Here is a 26703-nt window from a genome sequence, read left to right as displayed (position 1 = left end):
GACATGACTCGTACTATAATTCGACCTGGGTATCCTTGTTTAAAATGTAACTGTATATGAAACATCACGAAAGCTGTTGTATGTGTGGTGCGATGAAGATAAGTAAGGCTGTTGCAGACACAAGAGATGTAAGACAGTCAGAAGGCCACAACGGGAAGGAGGGGGTCAGCTGATTTGCAGGTCCAGCCGGAAGACATGACCTTTTTATAGTCGTAGAACTTGATGACACCTAGTCATCCTCTAACTAGCGTCAAAGCCAACGAGCACAAAAGTACAAGTCATACAAATCAAGGAAATACCATTGAAGACGGTACCATTGTTGGTATCGCTTTCGATTATTACTCATACCCTTAGTCCACTTCACAATTTGAAGCCAGTCAAATGAGAACTAAGGAACGGAAGACTCATTATTATATATTTTATGGTACCCGCCACGTGAATAGAATCTAACGTCCTACAAGACCAGGTTTCAGGCTTAAGCTTGAGCCTCTGCCAACGCCTGCTTCCTGGATTTGGACTGGAGGTCCAAGTACGGCGCTTCACCCAGACTGCAGACCCGGTCACCAGCCCGGGCTTCAGCGTAGTCATAAGTGGCGCAATGCCAGGTGGATCTGTTATCCCAGATGGCCATGTCATTCTTGTTCCACCTGAAGCGAACCTGCGCGTCGTGGTTTTGTGTGACGAGCTGTCGAACGTCAGTATACCAAATGCTGGCAAATAGGTTGTTTCTGACTCACATTGAAGAGATACTGCAGCAGCATATCGGACTCGTCCTTGGTTACCCCATTGATCCGCTTAGTGAATCCCTTGTTCACATACACGGACTTCCAACCGGTAACAGCTATAACCACATTAGCACTCTCATCCATTTTGGAGATGATGGTTGATACGCACGGTTAGTCCGAACGACAGGATGAACTGCTTTAAGATCTTCCCCCTGATTAAGTGGCGATCCTCGGATTCCCTTGCGTAGGGGATTTCCCAGCCTGCGTGCTTCGTCATGGAAGAAGCTAGCATCGTGTGTGGCTGTCAGACCCTCTAGGAAGGCAGCCATCTCAGGAGACAGGCGGTCGTATATCTCGTATCCCGAAGCCCAGAGAGTGTCTCCTCCGGTTTCGGGCAGAGTGTGGATCTTGAGCATAGCGTAGTCCGAAGGTACACGCTCGAAACTGATATCGGTATGCCATCCTACAGAGGCGAAGCGACTCGTATCGCTGAGCTGGTGGGTAAGACCGCCTCCTTTCTTCTGCTTTTCGCTGCTGATAACACTGATTTGATCACCGAGTTCGCTGCCTTCTTCCGTCAAGGGGTGAACATGGAGGCCAGATGATTCGGGCTGTAGAGGGATATATAAGCTGTCTATTCCACTGACCATACCAGATATCGTCAGAATTACTTACGCAGCCAGCCAAAACAGTCAGCCTTTCGCCAAATTCTCTCATTTGCTGGGGTGTGACATCCTGGTCACGAAGGAAAACAACGCCTCTTTTCGAAACTGCCGATTGTCAGTATGTCATATTCCGCGGAATTTCAGGAAGCGCAAAGCATACTTGTCACTGCGAGGTCTTTGATAATCTGGTCGGAGTTTTCCGCCTTGAGTATATCGGCCACCTGAAGTCCTTTGTATTCTCTACCGATGACTGGAGTCAAATCTTGCTGGGTATATGAGTCCAACAATCCGGAGTATTGTAGGGGCTCTGAAAGCCGTGGACGGGACTCCTCGTGTCCTCCGCGGATTGTCGAGGCTGAGGCACTCTCGACGGCTGACGGCATGGTGATTTCTTGATTGACAGTGATCAATATGTTTGTCGCAAATGAAAGCGCTATCTTATGAAATTTAGGAGCAATTATTTCCGCGGCCTCCGACGGATTCACGGGTGACTATATACTAGCAGGTATACAGACTACACGAGGTCTCTGCGAGAATTACGACTGCTGCCGACGAATAATCTCCACTTTCGATAAGTGACGAGTATCGGGAACGCGAGAGAAGAGAATCATGGTAAGTCGATCGTTCCACCTCTACCCGACTGGCACACGAGTGAAATGATGCTATCTACTGCTTTTGTCATTTGTTCGCATGTTCCAAACTGTTCTGCGACAACCCGACCCTGATTCCTAGCCGTCTGGTGACATGAATCATTTCCCCGCATCCAGCACGGTGAAAGGGTCTCGTCTTATCCCTGAGCGCCAGTCACAAGTCAACGGTGCTGTTATCGGCGGGGCATCGGCGAAATTTTCGGAGGAGGCTTGCATCCTGCCAGCTTGTGTCGCTTTAGTGCCGGCCGCTAAAATCGCCCTTCGACGAATGAACAGTGCTCTCATGAACGGGCTTGCCAGCTGCCCGTCCAGCTTCCCTGCGCATAGGCAAGACTGCTCTATGGTAACAACCATCAAAGTGTCAAATCTGGGGAAATACATAGGTTATCCGTAAGTGGAATAGTCCATCCCATCTCCCGAGCTTGTAGCAAAAAGAGCAGCATCCGGGGAAGCGCATCGAGGATCTTCAGCAACTGTCTGCAATAACAAGATGGGTATGAAAACTTCAACCGGACCCATCTTATTCGAGGCGATTCTCCGAAGCAACTAAAGGGTCATTGGCTATGAACTTCAGGGTGCCGCTGGGGATATGGCCAGGTTGCGCATACCAGGGCGCCCTAGGCGATGATGTGCTCGGTGATCCGTCTTGTGCAATCCGGTTAGTCTCTTTCTGGCTCAAAGGCATCGATTCAGTCGTAAAATCACCCCCGATATGGTTGGTTGGAAGAATAACCACACTGTCTTCCGCCATCGCGAATTGTATTGGCACTGCAGCCATCTCCGTAGTATGTATACTCCATACAACAAATCATGCCTTTCAAGGCATACACCATGAAATAAGTATATAAGTAGTTCATGGCATTTTCTCCCACGTTTCGCCTCTAGCCCTACCTGTGTCATTCCTCTGCTCTTCTCCACATCCCCATCATCCACATCCAGTGGTAAACAGTAACCATGCCCGACGACATCGAGCAGGGCTACAACAAGGGCACTATCAAAGCCCACGATGTACTCGAAGATTTCCAATCATCCAAAGCCTCAATCGAAGTAGGACAGGAGCATCTCGCAGGCGTCACTCCACCCCACGAATCCTTCGAAGGATACCACCGCTTCGATCCAACAGCAACATGGACACCCCAAGAAGAGAGGAAACTCGTCTTCAAAACAGACTTGATGCTTCTAAGCTGGATATGCTTCATGGTATACCCCCATCCAAAATCCCAATATGACTTCAATTGGACCAAAGCTAATGCTAGAAAAATTAATCAGTTCTTCGGCCTCCAACTCGACCGCGGCAACCTCTCCAACGCACTCACAGACCACTTCCTAGCAGACCTAAACATGACCACAGACGACTACAACAACGTATATAACCCCATTCCCATCCCCATACCTTCCCACCATCCCACCTACTGACCACCCTTCTCCCAAATACAGGGCTCAACAATCCAACTCGTCTGCTTCCTCGCCGCAGAATTCCCCGTCCAGCTTCTGATCAAAAGATTCGGCTTCAAGCGCGTCCTGCCCGTCATGATGCTCGCTTGGAGTTTGGTTTCCTGGACGCAGGCGTGGATGACCAGCCGGGCGTCGTTCTACGTGACGAGAGCGCTTATTGGTGCCTTCGAGGGAGGGTTTATCCCTGGTACGATTCTCTTCGCGACTTATTTCTATAAGACGAAGGAGTTGTCGGTGAGATTGGCGTTCTTTTGGTCGACGTTGAATGTAAGTCTGCCTCTTTACTACGTAATGGTGATGGGGAAGAGAGCGAGAGAGAGAAGGAGAGAGAGAGAGAGAGAGGTGGAATTGGGGCTAATATACGGTGCGTGATGTAGGTTGCTCGCATCGTTTCTTCCCTGCTGGCTGCTGGTATTCTGCAGATGCGCGGCGTCGAGGGAAAGTCGGGCTGGTTCTGGCTTTTCTTGATCGATGGGTTGCTTACGTTTGTTATTGGGTTGGTTGTATGTGATTCTCTATCTCGAGGTATACAGAGAGGATCTATTTGCTAACAGCCAAACAGAGTCTCTTCTACCTTCCCAGTTCCCCAACGAATACCAAGAGTGTTCTGTTCCCCCGGCCGTGGTATTCTGAGCGCGAAGAGGTAATCATGATTAACGTAAGTGCTCATGAACCATGACATTTCCAATTTAAAGGACCTGGCTAACTCCAACAGCGCCTCCTCCGCGACGACCCCTCCAAAGGCCTAACGCACATCAACGAGCGCGCCACACTACACGACATCTTCGAAGCATGGAAAGACCCCTCAATGTGGGGACTCTACTTCATCGGACTAGTAGCCTATATTCCTCAAAGTCCCGTGCAGTCCTACCTCTCGCTCACCCTGACTCGTCTTGGCTTTGACACCTTCGACGCAAACATGCTGTCGATCCCGTCCGCCGCGTTACAAATCATTCTCATGCTTGCCGTTTCCAAAAGCAGTGATATCTTTGGCGAGCGGACGTTCCATTGCTTCTTCGGCGAGTTTTGGTCCCTGCCGCTGCTGGCAGCTTTGGTTGCGCTGCCGAATTATGGGTATAACTGGGCGCGGTTTGCCGTTTCGACGATGATTTCCGGGTATCCGTATTTTCATCCGATTGTGTCCGCCTGGATTTCCGAGAATACGTTCGATGTGAAGAAGAGAGCGATTACGGCGGCGACGTATAATGTGATTGTGCAGATTGGGTCCATCATTTCTTCGCGTGAGTGTTTTGGCCCGGTGGAGATATTGACAAGCTGACTGATTGTTGAACAGAGATCTATCGGACGAGTGATTCGCCGTATTATTACACTGGTAATAAGGTGCTAATTGCTCTGTGCGTGCTCTCGTTGGCGGTGTTTGTCGCCCAACGTGAATTCTTGCGGCATCTGAACAGACAAAAGGAGAGGAAATGGCAAGCCATGTCTCCCGAGGAGCGGGTTTTATACCAATCTGACAAGGAAGAACGAGAAAAGGAAGGAAATAAGCGACTAGACTTCCGCTTCAAGTACTGATGAGACGAATGTATTATAATCAGACTTGTTGGTAATGATAATTTGGACTTGATAATTGGTTTCTTGGACATAATATGACTGAATTCGCTTTAAACGGCAAATGGGTATATTCAGAGAATGGTGCTCATGAAATAATTGGGAACATCTTTGTTAAGAAAGCAGAAATCCTTCGCCGGACAAGACTGCATCTGGAAAGTCATTGCTCGAAAAGTTGAGTTCAGGTGTGAACTGACCCTCCGGAATTTGCGAGATAAAGTCGTTTATCAGCATTTCAACGGAGCCAGAGGGTAAAGCAGGCGACAGTGAGGCGAAACTCATGGGTGTACTTCTCGCACCCTCCAGAGGTAGCGAGTATGGTAGCAAGTTGCCAAAAGAGGGGTCATAGACGCTTTGAGAAGACTCAAGTTGCGTAGGAAATGCTGACTCCGCAAATTCGGGGAATAGCATTTCTTCCAGTGGCTGAAGACCGTTGTACCCACTCTGCGCATGGTGCTCGAGACTAAGACTATCTTGTATATGCCCTTGGCCCACAGACTGCATTGTAGGGAGCTGAGCCTCGGTGGCAGTAGACCAATTATCGAGCGGGCTGATGTCGTCAGCTATGGGACCTGCAGCTTCCATTGCAGTAGTAGCCCGTTTATGTGTTAGGTCCTCTCCACTTGACGCAGAAGTTGTGGTAGCTGCAGGTAGCATTTTACTTTTAAGTGGTGGTTGTGGTTCTCTTATTGGAGGTGATAAAGCAGGACCGCTTCTAGCCTGAGCATCTGCCATCTTTCTATACAGTAACTCAGCTAGCTCCTTGTTTCCCCCACCTCTGAAAGTGGAGAGAATGGAGTGTAAGCGGGCTAGAATACTGCTGGGGCGGCTTTCGTTGTCCCAAGAAGGCGCCCGTGGCAACATTGCGAGGTCTATTACGGCATCGGCGAGTGAGCTGGCAATTTCATAGAGTTTCAACTCCTGAAGATCTAGTCAGTGGCCATTCCTCTGGGGCTGCTGAAAGTAACATACCATACCGAGCCCATGGGCTTCGATGGCCGCTCGTGGTAGTTGCGATACTATGTTCAATAGCTCCTTTGCGACCAAGATTGGAAAGGATGGAGAAGTGGGCCAATACGTAGAAGATCCATGAGCGCTTTTCTTGGACGAGAATTTCCACAAGATCATGCGCATCCAATGCCTGGTAACGCAAAGGTCTGCCTTCTGTACGTCTGAAATGTGGTCCAACAAAGCTGATCCGTCCTGCAGATTATCTTGCAGTAGCCTAAGAAAACGGCTGTCTAGGTTAGGAACTTCGCTGGACAGTGGCTCAAAGCCTCCCTGATCATCCTCGATGATGTCAAACATTTTTGACTGTTCAAACAGTCGGAACAGATTGAGCAGTTTCAGGAAGGCCGGCAGAACCTGGGGCTCATCATTCGCATCAAGCTCTGGGGTTGAGATATCTGTTCTCAAGACTACGGGGAGTTTGTGGAGTATGCAGACGCCGCTATGAGAACGTTAGGGACAATTCAACACAGAGTAAGAGTGGCAACTTACCGTTCAGTGACAAACAACAGCCATAGCACACGGCGACGCATTTGCTGCTCTTCCAGGGGAAGGCCAGCGTACGAGACTTCTCGATGCAGGCACATCATCTGGGCGAGTGTGATAGCCTCCCTCAAGTACAACAGTGATTCGCTAGCGCCCGATTGGTGGTTTTCGAAGTATACATGAAGGAAGAAGGCGGTCCGGACATTATTTAAATTGAGCCTTGATCGGTAATCGCAGGATCTGCGGGCCTTCATGCACTCCGCTGCAAATGTTTCCGCAGTCATCGACTTGTCAGGGAGAGAACTTTGCCCTAGCCTTAACTGAGCGATTGTTGCCGCTGCCACAGCAGTTGCTAATGCATATGTCTCGTGGTCATTCTCCTCAACATCCTGTTGCAAACTGGACATGACACTTTCGACATCGACGATCGGCCAGACTGGATACATTCGCACGTGGTATATATAAAGCGGGGATGCGAGGACATTGGTGGGTATGCGAGATCTGTGTCGCTCGAAGTGTTAGACGGTAACAAGCACAATAAAGTGGCTTTCTGGCTGCACGACGCGAGCATGATCATTAACACACCTTTCCGATTTTGCACCGCATTCTCGCTGCACCGGTGTCGAGGTATGGTCGGTCTCCAAAATCTCCCCGCTCTGAGGGATCGAGGGTAGAGCATCATGTACCTCGATACCGCGTTGGGCTTGGTCTATTAGGTACTTGGTAGTTGCGCGCAGCTTCTGAGGACCACGAGGTTGCTGGACCCGGATGTAGGTACACTTGATGCGTGCATTGAAGCAGGACCGGCATGGCTGACCACCACCACAGCGAATCTTTCGAATCTTACAGCCGTCGCATGCTTTCTTCGTTATACTTGCTCTGGAAGACATCTTTGTGGTTGTCAAGTCGCAGGCGTAGCGCAGATTGCTTCGATTGAATGCATGACAAAGGAAACAGGACGGAGTTGCGAGAAAAGTTGACCGGCAATGGGCTGTCAGTTGAGCCGAAAATCAGCCAGTAGCGTAACGCTGCATATCCCAAATGATGCGAGGAGACGGTTAACCCGAGGTCATTGCGGGGCAAAGCCTACGCATTCGCTGAGTGGTGCAGCTTGAAGCGACGCCTGGTGCAAACGTGGCGTATCCGAGTCGTTCGACGGAGCAGTTCTGGGTGACTCCGCTGCGAAGGTGCTGTATTGCTTGACTTGTGAATTTTGTCGAAAAGGTGTTGCAATGATACGATGAGGATGTCTAATGATAGCGGGTGATTGCGCCTTCAACTCCACGCGGCACGCCATTATCGAGACCCACCTCGTGTGCCTGGACTGTCCACAACAGACATCAGGGGATGTTCGTCCTGAAAAGCATTGCCTTCTTAAATGAGAGTCACATAGCTGAATGTATACAGACTAAGCATGAGAGAAGCGGTGAAATCAATTGCAGGACGGTCACAGTAGTTGAAGTGGTTTTCAGGAGATCGCATCTTCTTCATTGGCGTCAAATATACCACATGAACATTTTCGGTATTCCCTCAGGTAATTGTGAAGCAATTGGTGGTATTAAAAGTCACTCTTGGACCATAAATGTAAAAGAACGTAGAAAGGATGGTAGAATTGCAAGAGATCAAGAAAATCTTCAGCAACGGTGGATGGATGTACTCGTAGGAACTCGGTCGCCGCTGGCTGGACTATAAACGGCTGTCTACCTGCTGTCACCTGACAAGCATACTATCTCGAATGGGATACTAATCACAAATTGCACTCATTTACTCCAATTATTACTGCTAAGGCCTCTCCTCCACATTCATAGCTATTGCTATCTTCACATTGCGATACTTCATTAGCAGTACATCGATAACGGAGATAGACCCTGAGCAGCCTTTCTCAGAACTGGCTAAGACCACTAGTGCCTAAGCTAAAACATCCAGGCTAAAGCAGAGCCAGACCCTCCGAGTATTCCTCCGACGCCTTTGCTGGCCTCCGCATTTGCCCCTCCTTATCTTGATGCTCATATGATTGGTCTACACAAGCACGAGGACCCGAAGACTCTGTCAAGAACAGCTCTCATTCGATTCCAGTACAATGACCGCATCTGCCCGACCAATCGCGGCCAGATCGCGATGGCAGCTCCCCGGGCGCAACGCAATGACTGTCGCAACCAAATAAATTGGTTCACGACCCCTCACAGATCGCAATGAATACGCTCTGACTTTTCATTCTATTCCCTGTTTACGTTTCACTGGCTCTCAAGGAGATACTCTACATATAATCATGGCGTGGCCAAACAAGAACAAGGACATGCTCTACCGGCGAGTGGGCAATTCTGGTCTCCACGTCTCTGCACTTGGACTGGGAGGCTGGTTAACGTGAGTATCTGTTCATCTCCAGAGAAGAGTTGTACACGGCTAATTCTTAACTATAGTTTTGGCGGTCATGTCGACAACGGTAAAAATCACTAAGTTTGCCTTAAGGCGCACCACAAGCTAACTCATTGGCCTAGAAATTACATTTAACTGCATGAAGCAAGCTTACGACTTGGGAATCAACTTCTTCGACACAGCTGAGAGCTATGCGGGCGGACAATCAGAAATTGTCATGGGTCAGGCCATCAAGAAATTTGGCTGGAAGCGCAGCGATCTTGTCATTAGCACCAAGGTACGTGTCATTCTATGCGGCCATAGGAGATGCAAGTTAATCAGTCAACAGCTCAATTGGGGTCTGGCGAATGGCGAGATTCTAATCAATAACCACGGTCTATCCCGCAAACACATCATCGAAGGCACACGAGCATCTCTTGAGCGGCTACAGCTCGAATATGTCGACATCATATACGCCCACCGCCCCGACCGTCTAACACCCATGGAAGAGACAGTGAGAGCCTTCAACCATGTCATTGAGAAGGGATGGGCATTCTACTGGGGTACATCGGAATGGTCCGCGGACGAGATCAGCGAGGCTTGTGGTATTGCCAGAGCTTTGGGACTGATTGCGCCCATTGTCGAACAACCTCTGTACAACATGTTGGATCGGCAGAAGGTGGAAGGCCAGTACCAGCGACTGTACTCCCGCTGCGGCATTGGTTTGACCACCTTCTCACCATTGAAGATGGGTCTCCTCAGTGGCAAGTACAACGATGCGACGACGCAGCCTCCACCAGGATCTCGCTTCGCAGAGAGCAACGACAAGTTCGCAAGCAGCGTGCGCAGAGACTGGGAGAACGAGCAATGGGCTGGGAATATCAAGAAGATCGTTGGATTGAAGGTATGCTACATCACTCGATCAATTAAGGCATATCGCTGACAAACTTCTAGGAGGTTGCAGACAAAATGGGCGTCAAACTGTCGCAATTGGCTCTGGCATGGTGTCTCAAGAACGAGAATGTCTCCGCTGTAATCACCGGCGCCTCTCGGCCAGAGCAGGTTGTTGACAACGTAGAGAGTCTAAAGTTACTCCCACGCCTGACACCGGAGATCATGGCCGAGATTGATGAGTATTTGCAGAACAAGCCAGACCAGGACCCAGCCAGACAGGATTAGCCAACTATTAATAATGTAGACATGACACGAGCCGGAATAAAAGCAAAAATGGAAATCCCACTTCAACCAACTCCTTACATAGAGCCATAAGCACGTGTCCGCCCCCCGTCTCACCTATTACATCACCCCCGCATTTCCTCCCTCCACTTCCCCTCTCACCCATACTCTTCACACCATCTATCCCCTTACCACTATTTATTCAACAATACACACCAAAAATGACCACCCTTAATGAATCCACACCCCCCACCAACCACCCCCAACTCACCACCCACACCACACCTTTCTAACCACCATAAACAAGAAAAGAACCCCCCCCTCCTCACCCTCCCCCCAGAACTCCACCTCCAAATAACCTCCCACCTCCCCCTCCTCCCAGACATCTACTCCCTCCAAGCAACCTGCACCTACTTCTACACTCTCCTCCCACAACCCAGCCACTCGGCTCTCCTCACAGCCGAAACCACCGACTACGCCATCGCCCACGACCTCTACACCTGCCGATACTGTCTGCGACTACGTCCGGGATCTGTCTTCGCGGACCGGATGCTCCGGCGCGGAAGAGGTCGGTACGGACGGGACAGGGCGAAGAGGTTCTGTATTGATTGTGGAGTTCTGCCGAGGGGGGAGGGCGAGGGCGAGGAGGCGAGGTATGGAGCTGGGGCGTTGGTGAGGGTGGAGGGCGAGCTGAGGGTGTTTTGTGGTGGTTGTGGCGGGTTGAGGAGGGTGGGGATGGTGTTGGGGGTTGCGGGTGGTGTTGGTGGTGGGGGGAAGAGGGAGAGGGTTGTTTGTGAGGGGTGTTGGGGGGTGGCAGGGTGGATTTGATAGATTCCATGTGATGGTGTTGTGATACCCATTTGATGTTTATTTATTGCTTTCGTGCTGGGGTGGGATGAGCTTGAGGAGGGAAAGGGAAGAGGGAGGTAAGTGTGGGATATGCTTTAGTTAAGAACATGATTGAACAGGGATACCAACACAGACTGACAGCACACAAGGTTTCAGTTATAGGAAACCATTCAATGAGCCGGCGATCTCAATGTCCCCCTCCTCTTCGTTGTCTTCGTCATCACTCCGTGCATCAAAGTCGAAGTAAAAGTCCGCGTGCTCGTCAGAGATGTCACACTCGGTCAAGATCATGGTGCTGGACTGGTCCATGCAGGTCCATGATCTACCAATGCCCTTTGCTATGGCTTGTTGGTCTTGCGGGTTCACCTCCGCCAAGTACCGAAGGCCGTAGGAGACTTTGTATCCGTCGTGATCACTTTTAGAAGACTCAGCAGGGCTGGAGCTGGAGGGGGATATGGTATCTTCTTCGGGGGTAAATCGCTCGACAACCATCCCATGTTTATAATGTGTCACGTATACATCGTGAACAGCCCCGGTGGTGGGTGCCTTCAACCCCTTGATAAGGTACTTTTCCAGCACTTCGGTGTCACTAGTCCTGCACGTGTCCAATGCCGATATACTCCGAGCTTTAGCATAGCGAATACCACTCTTCTTCAATGCACCGATCATCAAATCCCGAATCGTCACCTCACGACACTCTTTCACAGAGGTAGATGCAGATGTAGCCGAACAACCAACATAATCTTCCGCTGCTGCAAACAGAACAGCAAGAATACACGCCATCATAACCGCCAACCCGTAGCAGCTTCCAATTTGTAGAACATTGCAGATGCATTCAGTCAACACAGCCATAGCCATGATGTAGGTGAGTCTGCAGACACATCAGTCAACCATTCACTATGAGGTGCTCGAAATCCCACTTATTATGACTGCGTCCCATTGCACAAACAACCCTACCCCATGTCTTGGAGAATTGATCTTCTGCACACTCATCACGCACCAGCAAATCATCATACTGCCTCAACGTCCGAGCGAACTCATATTCATGTCCCCATGCATGAACCGTGACCTCCCCATTCAGAACTTCACCGTCAGTAGTGATCGAGTACATCTGGGCTGCTTCGTATGCTGCAAGCAACAGGAGTATAAGTTTGATCATCCTGGCGGTTGTATTGTCATCCACACTATCTTCAAAGGATTGTGATGTGCTTAGGGGACGAATAATGTCAGTATTTCTGAAGCTCGTCAGGTGATAATCAAAATAAGACATACCTGTCCCAGAACCCAGAACACAAAGCGCACACAACAGAACAAATACTGCTCAAAAACCCAACAATCCCATTCAAACACTCAAAAATCATAACAGCTGTATCCAACTGCTGATTGAGAATGCTACGCGCAGTTTCGCGCGGCACACGAGCATCATGTTTTGATAGCAGGGCTGTGACTTGCGGAGTGAATTCTGTGAAAGGTTGTGCGCCGCTATTACTACTGATGAGTTTATTCACGATCGGGGGGCTTGAGCGGTGGTCACGAGGGTATGATCCTGGGATTTTGATGATTATGGAGTCCATGGTTAGGGATTGGATTGGGTGTTGAGGTGAAGGAGGTTGGGCTGTGCATCATGGAGGGGGGATACTATTTGTGTTGGATGTGTTTGGTTGTTGGTTTGGTTTGGTTTAGTTTGGGTTGATTTGGGTTGCTATGTAGATTGTAGGGGTGGTAGTGAATGGTAGGGTGGTGTGGTGTGGTTGCGTATAGTTCTCAGTATGGAGTAGGGCTTTGGTATTGGGGATAGAGATACATGTTGATAGTACATGGTGATGAGATGGGTGGTACACATATTATACTAGAGAGGGTTCTTTGCAAGGACTCATAGATATTGTAATTGAGAGGCTCTTCTCTTAAACCAAGTAAGATTTGGATTAAAGAATGCTAGTTACAGCCCAGAGCAGAAACAGCTAAGAATTAGCATGCAGTAATTGCAAGATCAACATTGTCAATAAGCTCTCATGTCATACACTAAACCATGACACAATCTTCAACACCTACAGGAAGACCATAGCTAAGATATACAAACAACCAATATCAATACACCATCTATCCAAATGATAGCCCTGAGAGAACCAGAAGAATGCCGTCCACATCAGATGACTAACCCAGGGGCAGGAATCCAGATCCAAGCAACCTTAAGTGCAGATATACCAATCAGACCGGATGAACCACACTTAGCTCTAATGACGCCATATCGTAAACAAATCACCAATATAAACTTTTAGTAGATATCACCATAGTAGTTAATAAAATCTATATACTTCATTCTTGGAACTTAACAGTATCTACAAAAATCTCCCTTGCTGACCCCACAGCAAACCCGGCATTTCCCTGCAAAAAGCAAGCCACTCGGAGGTGTGCTGACAGGCCAATCAATCCTTCCCAGAAATAGTTCATTTATCAGCAAAGCAAAAAGCAATACACTATAAAACACAGTAAGCATCAAGCATATCCCGGTTTTACAAATATAACCTCACACTGAATCAGAGTAGTAGTAATACTTTCCATCACATTCCATCAGAATGTATGATCGTCCACCGCCATTCCGCTGATTTGTCATCTCAGCTTCAAGTTTAGGAATCAACCCCTCTCTCTCCACTCCGCCTTGATCCGATCTATATTCTCCTAAACATATTTATAACCCAAGGACTGTCCACAGCTTGCTTGATTGCTTGCTTCATCCTACCAAACCAGAACAAACTTCCTCAATCTCCAAACAATACTATACACCAACATCACAACCGCCAAAATGTCCTTCGGAACTATCTACACCTACCCCAACAACCCCCGGGTCATGAAGGTTAGTACTCCCCCTCCCCCCCTCTACCCCCCTCACTCATCACCTACTAACCACCAACATAACTGAACTAGACCCAAGCAGCCGCCAACTTCAACAACCTAACCCTCACCCTGGCGGATTTCAAGATGGGCGAAACCAACCGCGACCCGACCTTCCTCAGCAAATTCCCCATGGGTAAGGTGCCCGCTTTCGAAGGCGCGGACGGCACCCTCCTGGCCGAATCCGACGCCATCACGCAGTTCGTGGCCGAGAGCGGTCCCGCAGCGGGCCAATTGGTCGGCAGCACGCCCGCCGAACGGGCGCTGATCCGTCAGTGGATCTGCTTCGCGGACGGAGAGGTGCTGAGCGGAGTGACTTCGTTGGCGCTGTGGCGGATCGGGTACAAGGCGTACGATGAGGCGACGGAGAAGAGTGGGCTGGAGAAGTTGACCCGGGCGTTGGGAGCTTTGGAGAATCGGTTGAAGGGGAGGACTTGGGTGGCTACGGAGAAGTTGAGCTTGGCGGATATTAGTCTGGCCGCGGCGTTGTATTGGGGATTCTCGGTGAGTATTGATGCCGAGATGAGGAAGGATTATCCCGTTGTGGTGGCTTGGTATGAGCGGGTTCTTGAGAGTGAGCATGTTAAGGAGGCGTTTGGACCTAAGGTCTTCGTGGAGAAGAGGAAGGAGCCTGAGAACTAAGTCAGAGAGATGCATGGATTGGGGCCGGTCCGCGATCATGATTTATGACTTGACTTATTAGGAAAAGCAATACAAATTGACTGTGATCAATTGAAGTAATAATGTATTGGTTCTCTGCTAGCGATATATACCATTATGGGTCCAGCCACAACCAGCAGCCCTGCTATGAATGTGTCTGGTATGAATGTATGGACAAGGGACAGGTAGGGCTTGCTGCACGAGCAGTATGATTCATTTACAGACGAGCATGGAAGTTCTGATCGCCTCTCCGCATCGATCGGGCCAGGTTACGACTAGCCCGGTCGGCAATGGCCATGTTGGTGAGCATGGGGTTGACGCCACTCGCGCTGGGGAAGACGGACGCATCCACCACATACAGACCCCGGGTGCCCCAGACTTGACAGTCCGAGTCCACCACACTGGTCCTTGGTGATTTGCCCATTCGACACGTCCCCATCTGATGCGCACTGGCAAACATGGTTCGCTCCGGATCAAGGGGTTTCTTGCGACGCACTTCCGCGATCCAAGCCTGAAGTGCTGCATTATTGGCACCTTCCGTATCCTCGGCATCGGATTCCACCGGGCGGATGAACGGGGGCACTTCGCGCCATGAAGTGTGGAATTCCTTTGCGCCCGAAACATATGCCATCTTGGCACTGGCGATTATACCTTCGACAATGTGCTTACGATCCGTGGGTGAAACAGCATAGTCAATGCGAATTCGTCCATCACCCGGGTCTGGATAAACCCGCCCAGTGCCTCGATCGCGCGCAAGCATAATAAGACCGGCCATGCGAGGCAATTTTTGCACCCAGAGCTTATAGTCAAGACCATTGCGCCAGGGGAATAGAGGGAGAAAAGCCGCGGGCACCATTGACAAGGCCTCGATCTTAACTCCATGACCTTGGTTATCTAGGTTCTCGAGCTCATTGACGACGGTGGTCAGCGCAGCGCCTTCCCAAGGGCGGAACTCCTCATCTAGCACTGCACCCGCAATGGCAACTGTGGATAACGTTAGCAATGACATTCCCTTCCCGCAGAGAGCATCTTACCAGGATGAAGGTGGAGATTCCGGCCAATCTGGGGATTCTTCAGTCCACTGCGTAGAAGCAGCAATGGGCTTTGCAGGGTGCCGCAAGAGACGACAACCCGTTTCGCCTTGATGATGACATTTCGCGTAACTGCAGTTGCACCTGAACGACCTAGGTACGCATCCCTAGATGTCCACACTCCCTCGACCCCTGACGCTACCTGGCCATCTTTAGTGTCAGTGAACAGGATTTTGTTTGCACGAAAGCCTTCAATAAAGGTTGCGCCGGCTGTCGCGGCATCTGCGAGAAAAGTTTCCGTGGGGCCCTTCTTCCCTGTGGAATGGCAGCCGAGCGTACAGTAGCCACAATAATGCTCAGTGTGGCCCGTATTCTGTGGCACGGTCTTCGCAGCATAGCCCAATCTTCGAGCTCCTTCGAGAATGAAGCGATTTGTCTTGTTGTGCTTAATATGCTCAACGTCGACCCCCATCCGTTCCGAAACACGGTCCAGACAGTTCTGGAACTCCATCGAGGTAAAGAAAGGCAGGCCGTTCTTCGCCCATTCCTCGCGTACAAATCCCTGTGTCTGCAGGGCAGCGGACCAATTGACCGTGCCACCGCCACCCCAGGTTGAACCGGCCAGAACAGCCATCGAGCCATCATCGGTCACGACGGCACCCCCTGACTCGAACATGCTATTAAAGGCCTCGTTGAAGTTCATGGGGAAATGGTTGGACGTGTAGTGATAGGATTTGTCCAACACTAGTACTTTGTGGCCTGCTTCGGCCAAGTTCTTCGCAGCCACGCTACCACCACAACCACTGCCAACGATGACCACGTCGGTCTCGATGGTCTCCGGCTCATCTGCGGCGGGGAATTGGAGGAAGGTGTGCTTGAAACCATCGGCAGGCTTGCCGTGCACTGGCACTCTGGGGAAGCCAAGTACAGGAGCAAGAGTGGGGCTGAACTTGACCCAAGTTTGCTTGAACATGCCCGTGCAAGCCCTGTAGACACCGCGCAGCGGACTCAGCCGAGAAGTCTCCCATCCGCGGAAGATCTCTTCCCGAACGTGTAACGGTTGTTCGTGGATCGGAGTTACAGATCCTGTCAGGAGAAGCGATCCCGCCCGGGTACTATTCTCATGTCAGCTTTGACTGGTACGGCCACGTCTGAGAATGGATACGCACTTGAGAGCATTGAGGATAAACCCTAGGCCATTTCTCCCTTCATCGTGCACATACTGCGCGAATAGGCGCTGCAAGCCTTCTCGAAACAGAGGGTTTGACGACGCGTCTTCCTCTAGGTACTGTGCTGCAATGGTGCCAGCGTCCGGAGAGTGAATGGATTTAGTCAATGTCGCCAGAGACTTGTTCAGCTCGGAGTGCGGGATGACCTTGGTCGAGGCTGATTTATATGCAGTCGGACTCCGGATCGAAGGAATGACCGTGTCAGCCAACGATAGAAGAGTGGTCCATTGTTCCTCTGTGAAGATCTTAGTGGTTGGGACTGGAGGCAGAGGCACGTCCAGAGGAACGTAGTGAGAGGCTGGTTCCGCCATGGTGTGCGTGTCCACCTGGTAGGATACTAGTGATATATGTATAGAAGGTACTCGGTAGTATGTATAAGATGAACGGATGAATTAAGAATGACCAGAAACCATGTTCAAGAGGAACCGGAGTGGAGCAGAGAGATGATGGTCCACGGCGGCTGCTAATGAATTCGGCGCCTTCAAATAGCGGGAGAAAGACGAGGCGTGTGAGCTGAGCAGCCAACCACCCCAGCGTCGATTACAATCCCAGAGAAGTAATGCTTGCGAGAGTGAGGGGAGGCCAAGTGACTAAAATCTAGTGGTGCTGCCACTCGGGAAAGGGCGATCGATGAGGGCTAAATGCTAAATGCGCCAGGCACGCCAGAAACGTTCTCCCAACTCGGTGAGAACACGGGGGGTGTGGTTCCCCATATTTTTTTTGGGTGATTTTGGCGATGTGACGATCAGCGCACGGCACCCGAGGCACATCAAAAAAAAAGGGAGACCTGAACTGGAGAGCAGTGGGGCCATCCGAAAGTCTATATGAGTAGAATACTAGAATCAGGAGCCATCAGAAGAATGTTGAAGCTGCTAAGTCCTTGCTGGTTGGTTGGTTGTTCGGGGTTGGCTAATGGGGATGTTGCGGATCCGCCGAGGGAAAAAGAAAAGGCCATTCTTTTGGGTGCGGGGAATGTACTTTAGACACTTACACTACATTTGCCATGTGAAGAGCGCATGCCAATGTCATGTTTAATTGTCCTTAACACTTTGTCCCCTCGACTCACTCAACTAACAGTACCCCTTTCGCTCTACTGCAATTACTGCAATTGAAGCGTCACCATGTCGTGAGGTGAGGGAGTTAGTTCAATCCATACGATCGATACGGTTCCGATGGCATATCTCCCGCGGTACATCCAACGGGTGGCTTGCGAGGACAAGGCGCTGCACTTCAATCATGATTGCTCCAGTCTTCCTGCTGCTCTGATATCCGCTAGATCAAACTCCAATATAACCCTGGTCCAACAATACTGCCCTCACGGCGAGAAGAACAGAAGCCAAAGTTAACCGCTGTGCGTGACAATCCCATCCCCCGGAATGCGCGCGCCGAACCTCCGAGCGCGTAACTCTGGCTGATTCCGCTGCCAGATATCCCAGGGCTGTTGTTGGTTCACGATGTGATTCAACTGGTCTTCTCGCCAGCTCACGGTTGAGATTTTTTTTGCATATAACTGTCGTCTTTCTCCTCTTGAGCTGGACTGAACTCATCGACTTCTCTTGTCCAGAGCTGATCCGAAAGGGAGCAGTCGACTGTGTGGACAACGTCCTCAAATTGTGACTTCGTGGTTCTAGTATTTTCTTATATTTTTACACTATACTTCTTTTGAGAGGCCAGACTATTGTCCCGCACACGTCCCGGGGAAGCTACTTTCATTTCCGACCGTGCATTGTGGAGTGAAGGACCCTTGCAGGCCCGGTCATACCGCAGTACGTGCCGCGCATTCCGTCTTGAGCATCACCACATGCGTGGGCTTGAACACGTCTGATTCAATCCAACAAGGCCTTCCACTGCGGAACATCATTACACAATCCACAATGTCGAGTGAAGTTGGCCGACCGACACTAAGCCAATCTCCCAGTAATGGGGAGCCCAAATGCACCCTTCCTTTGGAGAAGGTGTTCTCCATTCAGATAGGAACTGAGCTCTTCCGCCTCTCGGGAGCTTCAATTGCTTCCGATGGTCAGTCGACCCGAACCAGTCGCCCTCATGCTGTTCCTTGCTAAACTTGTGAAGCCCCGTCATACTTTTCCCGCTTCTTCGAGGAGCAGCTTCGCCTGAATGGAGATATCTCCAACGTCAGGACCCTGTATATCGACCGGGATCCCACCACATTCAAGGAAATAGCCAGGCATCTGCAAGGTAAATAGCGCGTATCGCAGAATGCAGCATCTCAACTAACTGTCGGCGACCAGGCTACCATATACAGCCCAAAGATGGGCCGCAGTTCGTCAAGTTCTTCGCGGATGCCCAATTCTATAGCCGTAGGAGACCCGTCCCCAACATCATTGAGAAAGCAAGTACTGACACCACCAGTTCCTCGATTGATCTCCCAACTATTCGAGTCGGAGATCTTCGTCCGAATTGGCGGCCACAATTTCCAGATTCCTCGCGATATCTTCTCTAGCCCAGGGGATTCGCCGAATTTCTTCACGTTGGGATTCGCCGCCTTCTTCGCCTCGCCACTGGAAGTATTTCCCGGGCTGGACCGTCAGGGTCTCCTGCGACCTCCAGCAATCACCCCGCCCAGCGTCCCCAGCCGCTCGGGCGAGGTCTTTGCGCAGCTCCTCCATCTCCTTCGCGGATATCCTCTGGATATCCGAAACGAAGCACATCGTGCAGAGCTCCTGCGGGACTGCCGCTACTTCCATCTGCGCGGTCTAGAGCAGCAGCTCATCCCGCACCACATCAGCTTCAATCCCATCCGCAAACGGGATGAGATTGTCATTCGCCTCGAGGACGTCCGTCGGTCGGGCATCGACGTAGAAGACATCGCTCTTCCTCCCGGCCACACTCAGGCCGACACCATGTCGGCAGCCCTGGTTACTTACTCTCGCCCGTTTGTCGATGATAAGAAGTACGATCTGATCCTCGAGATCGGGGACGATAGCACCATCCTCGACATCACCAGCAGACGTCCCACCTTTCTGGGCACCACGAAAGCCCGCGTAAGCAGCCTTCTGCAGGTGATAGCGGGGAAGAAGGGTGACCAGAACCGGCCAGCTGGACAAAAAGAGAGTGCGCCGGAAGACCGTCTGTGGGCCTCTCTCTCTATGGATACCGACATGACCGTCGACGGGGAAAAGGAGTACTTCCCCGATATTCTCCGGGACAGCATGTCCGGCTCGGAGGGTCTGTCAGAGGAGCCGTCGAGGAAGCGCAAGCGCGTTGAAGAGGCGTCCATTAATCGACCGTGGATTGTCCGCAACGGACAGTGGCGGCTGTGCATGCAACCGAGGCCCAAGGGAGATGGGATGGATATTGTCATGATTGCGGTGAAGTTGGAGGTGTATACGTTGCAGCGAACGCGGAATAAGCAGAGGAAGTTCCTCTCCTCTTGATCGTTCTATACCTATACATGACTTTGCTTTTATACTGTACATGTCCCGTTTTACTATTACTTTATGATAGACCCATGAACTCAATCCGAGAATCCCTCCCATTCGTCTTCCCCTTCTTCATCCTCATCCAACTTCTCGTCCACCTCAACCTCATTCTGCTCTTCCTTGATCTCCCCGTCTACATCCCCATCCCTCACAAACCCAGCAACAAAGAACCCCCCAGTCCCCTCCTCATCCCCCGGCCAACACCGCAAACACCCCTCCAACTCCTCATCCGACAGCGTCACCTCAACCCCTTCACCACCAGTAGCAGCACCGCCCTCAACCACCCTCTCCTCCCTAACCCCCCTATGCACCCATTTCTTCATCCCGACAGGCTGCTCATCCCTCCTGAGCACCCTCCACCCGCGCGTCCTCGCCACCTCCGAGGCCAAAATCCTCGAAACCACCGCCTCATTCTCCAACAAATGGATCGAGCACGTACTATACGTGACCCTCGTTGCGGCAGGGAAACTCAGCGCGTGCTCTACAATCCGCGTCTGCAGGTTCGAAAGCTTGATGAGGCGCTCCTCCGTCATTCCGGTTACCGGGACGTCGTTTTCGTCTGTTGCCGAGGGGGATTCTGTCATGGTGGTGGTGGTGGTGGTGGTGGAAGATTTCTTTCCTTCGCGACTGTCGTCCTCGTCGTTGGCGCGACGCTTGCGCTTTTTCCCTGTCGAAGAAGAGGAGGAGGAGGTTGTAGTAGACTCAGGGAGTGTCAGCTTAGGCACATCGTCGCGACCGATGATCCCACTTCCGGAGCAGCTCGGGTCGAGGAGCAGGCCTGAGACGTTCTCGAAGCGGGGATCAGTTGGATCCAGAGCGAGGAAATCCTGTCCTGGGAGGACGGTCACCATGGTGTCTGCGCCGGCGGTGGAAACCATCTTCTGGAGAGTCTTTGCTCGGATAGGCGATTGATCCATGGAGAAGATGTGGTAGGTCCCAGTTCCCTTGTTATGTTTATGTTGCTGCTTCGCCAACAACGAGGCCATATGCGTCGTCTTATTCCCCGGCGCAGCACACCCATCCAACAATCCACCACCATCATCCCACCCCTCATCCTCATCCCCAACAAGCAAATACGCAGGAAAGCAACTCGCCTTATCCTGCAAGATAATCTCCCCGTTCTTGTACGCCGGCGACGACGTAAACTCCGCTCCTGGCGCAACGGCAATGAGATCCGGGACATGGGGGTCAAGAACCATTCTCTTCGGGAGGATAAGCTCCGCTAGTGACGAGACCTGTTCGTAGCCTGCGAACGTGGTGGAGAGTTGTTTCTCCAGCGTCGTGCGGATGTTGTTTACTCGTACCCAGCGCGGATAGATTGCCGTGGATATTCCTGCTGCGCCCTGCAGAGCGAGCTTCTCCCTCGCGATGGCATCTTTCAGCGCCGGGATCGTGGCGCATCCGCGTCGCACTCGCGCTTTGGTGAATTCACCGCGCAGACGGGTCTTGTGTCGCTCGATGGTTTGGCGCAGGGGGTGGGTGGATTTGGCGGCCAGGCCGGATTTGGCGAGGAGGAGGTCGTGGACGAGGAGGAGGGAGAGGAGGGGAGTTAACTGTATTCAATTGGGCTTGGTTAGTTAGTATTCTCTGGATTGGATTGCTTCGTGGGTGTGTTGAGCAGGCAGGCAGGCATGGCTGGTATGTGTGTATATGTGGAGGTATGTGTGTATGTACCTTCGGCTCAAGCTTGAGTATCCCCGCTGCTTCTATTACTTCCTTGAGGAGAATATCCCATTTCGAGGCTTCGATGATGAGGGCGTAGATTTGCGCCGGAGCGGATTTGATGTTGCGGGCGTTGTAGATGCGGGATTTGAAGGAGCCACCGGTGGTGGAGGGGGCCGTGAGGATGGAGACGGCGTCGTAGTAGAGGGACATGATGGGGAGAGAGATGGTGGTTATTGCATGGTAGAGTTGTCGATATTGTGAGTTGAGATGCGATGCGATGGAAAAGGAAAACTTGGTGTTTGCATTGTTTGGTTGGGTTATCGGAGGAGATAAATAACTAAGTATACATTCAGATCAAGTAACCAAATACCAAACAAATGACCTTTATAAAAAATATTTAACCTATCTCATCGCTAAGACTAAATATATGGGACAGGAAGTAAGTAATCTGGCAAACATACCCAACCCTATCACATCCGACCTAATGACTCACCCACCACCAAACACGAGGCACATAAATAGTTGGAATAGGCCTTATCTCCGCATCTCCGTCCGATCTATACTTAAACCCGCATATCCCCCATCCCACACAATTCCCTCCACCTAGGCACCTACAATCTCCCCAACTCCCTCCACACCTCCCTAAACCACCACCTCTACACCCCTGAAACACAATGTCCACAGCCACCAAACAACCAACATTCACCACAACCCTCATCCCACCCCCGGGTCCCTCCTCCGATCCACCACTCACCGTCCACCCACCAACAACCACACTCGCAACCCCCACGGACCCCCTAACCACGGCCCTCCTGATCCGCCGGGACGTCTTCGTCCATGAGCAGAACTGCACGCCGGACGGGGAAATCGACTCGGACGATCCGCGCAGCTGGCAATGGGTAGTCTACGCACAGCACCAAGACACTGAACCCACCACCCCCACGCCCGTGGCCGTTATCCGTCTCGTGCCACCACCCCACGCACCGCACGAGATCCTCACGCACCCTGAAACAGCGTCGAGTCTCCCCAAATGGGATCTGAAAAGCGAGCCGTATGTGAAACTGACGAGGGTGGCGGTGGTCAAGGAGTGGAGGGGATATGGATTGGGACGGGTGCTGGTGGATAAGGCGCTAAAATGGGCGGCGCAGAATCCGGGGGAGATTCAACGGGCGTTTAGGGATGTTGCTGGGGTCGAGGGGGAGTGGAAGGGGCTGGTGTTGGTGCATGCGCAGGTGCAGGTGGAGGGGATGTATAAGAGGTTGGGGTTTGAGACAGATGAGGCGTTGGGGAGGTGGGATGAGGAGGGGATTGAGCATGTGGGGATGTGGAGGAGAGTGTCTGTTGAATCTTCTTAGATTTGGGGAGTCGTGTGTATATAGTGTATGTATTGAGGGTTGTTAAGAGGATAGATCTACATGTGGGTATACAGCTACGTGGATAGAGGGTTGGTTGGTTGGTTGTTGAATAAGTCTATTGCATATCATGGTGATGTCAAACTCCACAGCTCATCAAGTAAACTTCACACTGAAGCGAAAAACAAGGAACCAACAAAGAGATCGCCGCGCATAAGCAACCATGACGGGGTATCCTGAGTAGTAAAAGGAGAACAAGATTAAGAAAAGAAGCCCCCCGCATCTCTGTCGACGATCTGTCGCAGCTCACAAATAAAGAAGAAATCAAACGCCCGTAAAGCCCATTAGCCATTAATCCGCAATTCATCCGAGCAAACTCCAAGCAATGACCGAAACCGTTGAAGAAAAAAAACAAACCCACATGGTGTAAAACAGAAGCGAAAAGCGACAAAAAGTATGTTCTAAAACAGGTATGTATGAAGTGAAGTTGCTTCCCAATGTCGTAGTGTCAATGGACATGGGTGGTATGGACATGTTGTTGTTCATCAGCCGTGGTTGTCGTAATAGTTTAGAAAGTGCTCCAGTTCCAGCCACGAGGGACGCTGGCGGCGATCTCAGTGCTCTGGGCCAACACTCCGGTCAGAGCGGGCTTCGCATTCTCGTCCGGCGAGATATCCGAGCGGTCGGAGGCGGTATTATATTCTTCATTGTCACTGTCGGAGGCTCTGCTTTGGGCATCGAGCAGGCTCTGGATCTTGCTCAGGCGTTCCGTACGAGACTCCTCCCAGCGCTGGTAGGCGCTCCAGCAGAGGTCGCATGCGCGGGAGGGAACTCCATCAGGGTGGAAGCGAGCATTCTGATCAAGCGGGACGACATGAGGAGTGTGGGAGGAGCAGAAGACATGGCCGCAATGGCGACAGTGGTGACGACGAAGGAAGAGACCGAAAGAGGAGCGGCAGGTAGGAGAGTCGCAGTTGGGGGAAGCAGAGTCCGCCTGTTGGAAGGTTTTATTAGCACAAGTTCATTTTTGCTTCTTTGCAAGGGGGTTTGTTGCAAGGCTGCCTGGATGTCGTCATGGCGATCACGCGATATCGCGCAACGCAATAATGGCGCGACCCGGGGCTCGGCTTGCGCCATGACAACACTATATAGTAGACGCGTCCACCCAGGGGCAAAGGGACTGAAGAAGTTGGTTTCACTTACTTTCCAGTGATCACGAGTGGGAAGACCAGTGACCTCACCCAGGTGCTCATTCTTCATCCATTCATCCTCTGCCAGCTTGCTGACAGCAGGACCGCTGTTGTAGCTCTCCATGGTCGAACGACGAGTAACAGGTGCACCAACTTCGCCCTCGTTCAGGCTGTCGAGAGAACCGTGAGAACCGTGAACGCTGCGGGGAGGAGTCGGGGGAGAAGAGGCCTTCTGAGGACGCTCAGTCGGGCGCAAGGCAGCAGGAACGTAGAGAGGGCCCTTGAGGGGACGAAGTTGCTTCGACTGAAGCGGCAAGTGCTGATAGCGAGGAGAAGTAGGAGAGTTATTTGCGGGAGAGGTCTCGGCCGAGTTGACAGGAGAGGGATGGCCGTAGACGGAGATTTGCTTGCCAGTGAAAGCAGGGGCAGTAGTAGTCGCAGTCACAACGTGGGTAGCCATTTGAGATGATATCAGGTGTTGAAATATTGAGAAAGAATTTGGGGTAGAAGGTGGAGGAGATGTTGGTTATCAAGTGTTGGTAGAGTGGAGAGTAGTTGAGAGGATGGAAGTCAAAAGTGGAAGATAAGGTGACAGTAGACCAAGTACTAATAGCAGCGGATGTTGAGGGAATTATGAATTATCGCTTTCAGTAAGGTGTCAAGTGAATCGATGGGTTATGATGCCAACAGTAACCAGAGAGGATTAGATCAGTTAATGGCCATTGACAGAGTAGCTGGACGGAACCAGAAGCGCATCGCAGTGGCAAGCGGGAGAGTGGTGGGATAAAGTTCGCGATGACGCTGGGATCTGGAGATAGGCGATATAGAGAGGATCGATCCAGGGAATCGGGTTGCAGCACAAGCAAACCGCGTGGGGGGTGGAGTTGAAGTAAGTGAGTTAATAGTGAGATGATAAAATAGTTAAGTAGTGGGTGGGTGGTACTCGAAACGAATCGGGACGAGTGAAAGGGAAGGGGGAGAAGCAGGTGATAATGGTGGGCGATGAAGGGCTACTAATAAGAGAGCGAGACTCTACTCCTACAGGACACTCCCAGCAGGAATGAATGAATTATTAAGTGGCATCCGCCGGACGGGGATGGGGGGGTGGGTGGAAAATGGGAAATGGGCAATAGGGAATGGGCGATTTTTTGCCATGCATTGTGGAGATGCGCTAGTGGATGGAGACCCCGATGATAATAATAATTATCATCATCCTTGAACACGCTAAATTAACCCGACGAGCAGCGCAGTCTCGTCTGCTTGGACTCGATAGGTAGTTCCGACGGCGGCTTAGGTTGAGGCTAGAAAGTCCCGAAGAAAGGCAGGGAGTGGAGCCGTTGGAGGATCGGAGGCGACCTTACACTCCCAGAAAGTTACGCTTGATCGTGACGATAACTGACTGAAGTTACTTTCCCTACCCTACCCTACACTGTAAGTAACAAAGGGGGAATATTATTACTCGACTTTTACTGGATGTATCTACTACGACTTGAATGTTACTTTACTTTTTGGGATCTTATTTGCTTCTTCGGATAATATTCTCCTCTCTTTCTCACCCCTTTCACCCTGCAAGATGTCATAAGAATGTGATCGTGACCTACTGATAGTTCATCTTATTTCATGTTTCTTTCCTTTCCCATACTCATATCTTACTCGACTAACCATTGTTTTTTCCCCCTGACGAATTCGTTGCCGAGGACTGGAGGGAAAATCCAGGAGATTTGTTTGGAACTGGACGGACTCCCCGATCGTCCGGCGTTACCAATCCGTAACAGCAGATCGGACGGATTCAGGTTAGACTAACCCCAAACCAGCACGGCATTTTACCGAGGCCGCCCTGAGAAAGAGAAGATAATCTCCAAAGCCGGGATTTAGACGAATATCGGATACTACGCCGGAGTGTTACTCTGCTGGGTGTTTCCGATTGTCTTAATAGTTGGTATTATTATGATGGGGGATAATGATGACGAGAGATGCAATATACTCGTTACTCTGTATGCCCGGCAATTCCTCCGTGATAGTCATATGAAAATGAAAATAAAGGTAATACATCCAATCTATCTACTTCTGCCCGGTTCTTGGCAGATTCATGACATTTGTACCGGTGGGTGGGATGGACAAATGCGGTGTTACTACCTGCTGCCCGTCCACGGTAATATCCAGAGTGGACGGAGGATGGCTGCATCGCCAACCAGTCAATACCACTCGATATCCATTCATTCCTTCCCCCCTTCCGCCGAAAGTCATGATGACAACAACCATACACACACCACCACCCCCTGCTCTCTCTTGACCGCCTCTTG

The 26703-nt window shown here is 51.0% G+C and overlaps 12 protein-coding genes across 12 annotated transcripts; 6 read left to right on the top strand and 6 right to left on the bottom strand.

The window, feature by feature from the left end:
- Positions 1-475: 475 nt before the first annotated feature.
- Positions 476-1773, bottom strand: BO79DRAFT_276466 (TauD/TfdA dioxygenase family protein; the record flags this gene model as incomplete). The annotated part of the gene is made up of 5 exons (XM_025687762.1): positions 476-685; positions 738-841; positions 895-1359; positions 1397-1495; positions 1551-1773. 5 exons carry the CDS (start codon positions 1771-1773, stop codon positions 476-478), a joined length of 1101 nt encoding a protein of 366 aa, XP_025534770.1.
- Positions 1774-2994: 1221 nt separating this feature from the next.
- Positions 2995-5028, top strand: BO79DRAFT_276462 (putative MFS transporter; the record flags this gene model as incomplete). Its single annotated transcript, XM_025687761.1, has 7 exons — positions 2995-3240; positions 3310-3405; positions 3478-3762; positions 3873-3998; positions 4058-4153; positions 4211-4753; positions 4792-5028. 7 exons carry the CDS (start codon positions 2995-2997, stop codon positions 5026-5028), a joined length of 1629 nt encoding a protein of 542 aa, XP_025534769.1.
- A 76-nt stretch (positions 5029-5104) lies between these two features.
- Positions 5105-7448, bottom strand: BO79DRAFT_203700 (Zn(II)2Cys6 transcription factor; the record flags this gene model as incomplete). Its single annotated transcript, XM_025681739.1, has 4 exons — positions 5105-5985; positions 6037-6514; positions 6565-7059; positions 7144-7448. 4 exons carry the CDS (start codon positions 7446-7448, stop codon positions 5179-5181), a joined length of 2085 nt encoding a protein of 694 aa, XP_025534768.1. The 3' UTR covers positions 5105-5178.
- Positions 7449-8795: 1347 nt separating this feature from the next.
- On the top strand, positions 8796-10111 carry BO79DRAFT_181970 (putative voltage-gated K+ channel beta subunit (KCNAB)). The gene is made up of 5 exons (XM_025680190.1): positions 8796-8922; positions 8979-9001; positions 9057-9211; positions 9263-9817; positions 9868-10111. The coding sequence occupies exons 1-5, from the start codon at positions 8828-8830 to the stop codon at positions 10090-10092; spliced, it is 1053 nt and encodes a 350-aa protein (XP_025534767.1). The 5' UTR covers positions 8796-8827; the 3' UTR covers positions 10093-10111.
- A 212-nt stretch (positions 10112-10323) lies between these two features.
- On the top strand, positions 10324-10917 carry BO79DRAFT_203693 (F-box domain protein; the record flags this gene model as incomplete). The annotated part of the gene is made up of 1 exon (XM_025681738.1): positions 10324-10917. One exon carries the CDS (start codon positions 10324-10326, stop codon positions 10915-10917), a length of 594 nt encoding a protein of 197 aa, XP_025534766.1.
- Positions 10918-11031: 114 nt separating this feature from the next.
- On the bottom strand, positions 11032-12512 carry BO79DRAFT_181966 (uncharacterized protein; the record flags this gene model as incomplete). Its single annotated transcript, XM_025680189.1, has 3 exons — positions 11032-11809; positions 11859-12146; positions 12211-12512. 3 exons carry the CDS (start codon positions 12510-12512, stop codon positions 11095-11097), a joined length of 1305 nt encoding a protein of 434 aa, XP_025534765.1. The 3' UTR covers positions 11032-11094.
- Positions 12513-13627: 1115 nt separating this feature from the next.
- Positions 13628-14553, top strand: BO79DRAFT_181963 (glutathione S-transferase family protein). Its single transcript, XM_025680188.1, has 2 exons — positions 13628-13792; positions 13864-14553. The coding sequence occupies exons 1-2, from the start codon at positions 13742-13744 to the stop codon at positions 14470-14472; spliced, it is 660 nt and encodes a 219-aa protein (XP_025534764.1). The 5' UTR covers positions 13628-13741; the 3' UTR covers positions 14473-14553.
- A 14-nt stretch (positions 14554-14567) lies between these two features.
- Positions 14568-17318, bottom strand: BO79DRAFT_290833 (long chain fatty alcohol oxidase). The gene is made up of 3 exons (XM_025688934.1): positions 16691-17318; positions 15525-16636; positions 14568-15474 (listed from the first exon to the last, which is right to left on the bottom strand). The coding sequence occupies exons 1-3, from the start codon at positions 17059-17061 to the stop codon at positions 14708-14710; spliced, it is 2250 nt and encodes a 749-aa protein (XP_025534763.1). The 5' UTR covers positions 17062-17318; the 3' UTR covers positions 14568-14707.
- Positions 17319-18624: 1306 nt separating this feature from the next.
- BO79DRAFT_159715 (uncharacterized protein) lies at positions 18625-20148 on the top strand (the record flags this gene model as incomplete). The annotated part of the gene is made up of 4 exons (XM_025678957.1): positions 18625-18769; positions 18824-18949; positions 19003-19071; positions 19124-20148. 4 exons carry the CDS (start codon positions 18625-18627, stop codon positions 20146-20148), a joined length of 1365 nt encoding a protein of 454 aa, XP_025534762.1.
- Positions 20149-20228: 80 nt separating this feature from the next.
- Positions 20229-22068, bottom strand: BO79DRAFT_240801 (rRNA (cytosine-C5-)-methyltransferase RCM1; the record flags this gene model as incomplete). The annotated part of the gene is made up of 3 exons (XM_025685062.1): positions 20229-20326; positions 20396-21746; positions 21868-22068. The coding sequence occupies 3 exons, from the start codon at positions 22066-22068 to the stop codon at positions 20229-20231; spliced, it is 1650 nt and encodes a 549-aa protein (XP_025534761.1).
- Positions 22069-22478: 410 nt separating this feature from the next.
- Positions 22479-23204, top strand: BO79DRAFT_181952 (GNAT family N-acetyltransferase; the record flags this gene model as incomplete). The annotated part of the gene is made up of 1 exon (XM_025680187.1): positions 22479-23204. A coding segment is annotated over exon 1 (672 nt), but the record flags the coding sequence as incomplete, so codon positions are not given.
- Positions 23205-23447: 243 nt separating this feature from the next.
- Positions 23448-25083, bottom strand: BO79DRAFT_60772 (FYVE zinc finger domain-containing protein). The gene is made up of 2 exons (XM_025689483.1): positions 24414-25083; positions 23448-24204 (listed from the first exon to the last, which is right to left on the bottom strand). The coding sequence occupies exons 1-2, from the start codon at positions 24858-24860 to the stop codon at positions 23779-23781; spliced, it is 873 nt and encodes a 290-aa protein (XP_025534759.1). The 5' UTR covers positions 24861-25083; the 3' UTR covers positions 23448-23778.
- Positions 25084-26703: the final 1620 nt, after the last annotated feature.

Source organism: Aspergillus costaricaensis (assembly GCF_003184835.1).
Source record: "Aspergillus costaricaensis CBS 115574 unplaced genomic scaffold BO79scaffold_47, whole genome shotgun sequence".
In the NCBI taxonomy this organism is placed as follows: Eukaryota; Fungi; Ascomycota; class Eurotiomycetes; order Eurotiales; family Aspergillaceae; genus Aspergillus; species Aspergillus costaricensis.
The sequence above is the reverse complement of the archived record's forward strand: the minus strand, read 5'-3'. Positions and strand labels throughout refer to the sequence as shown.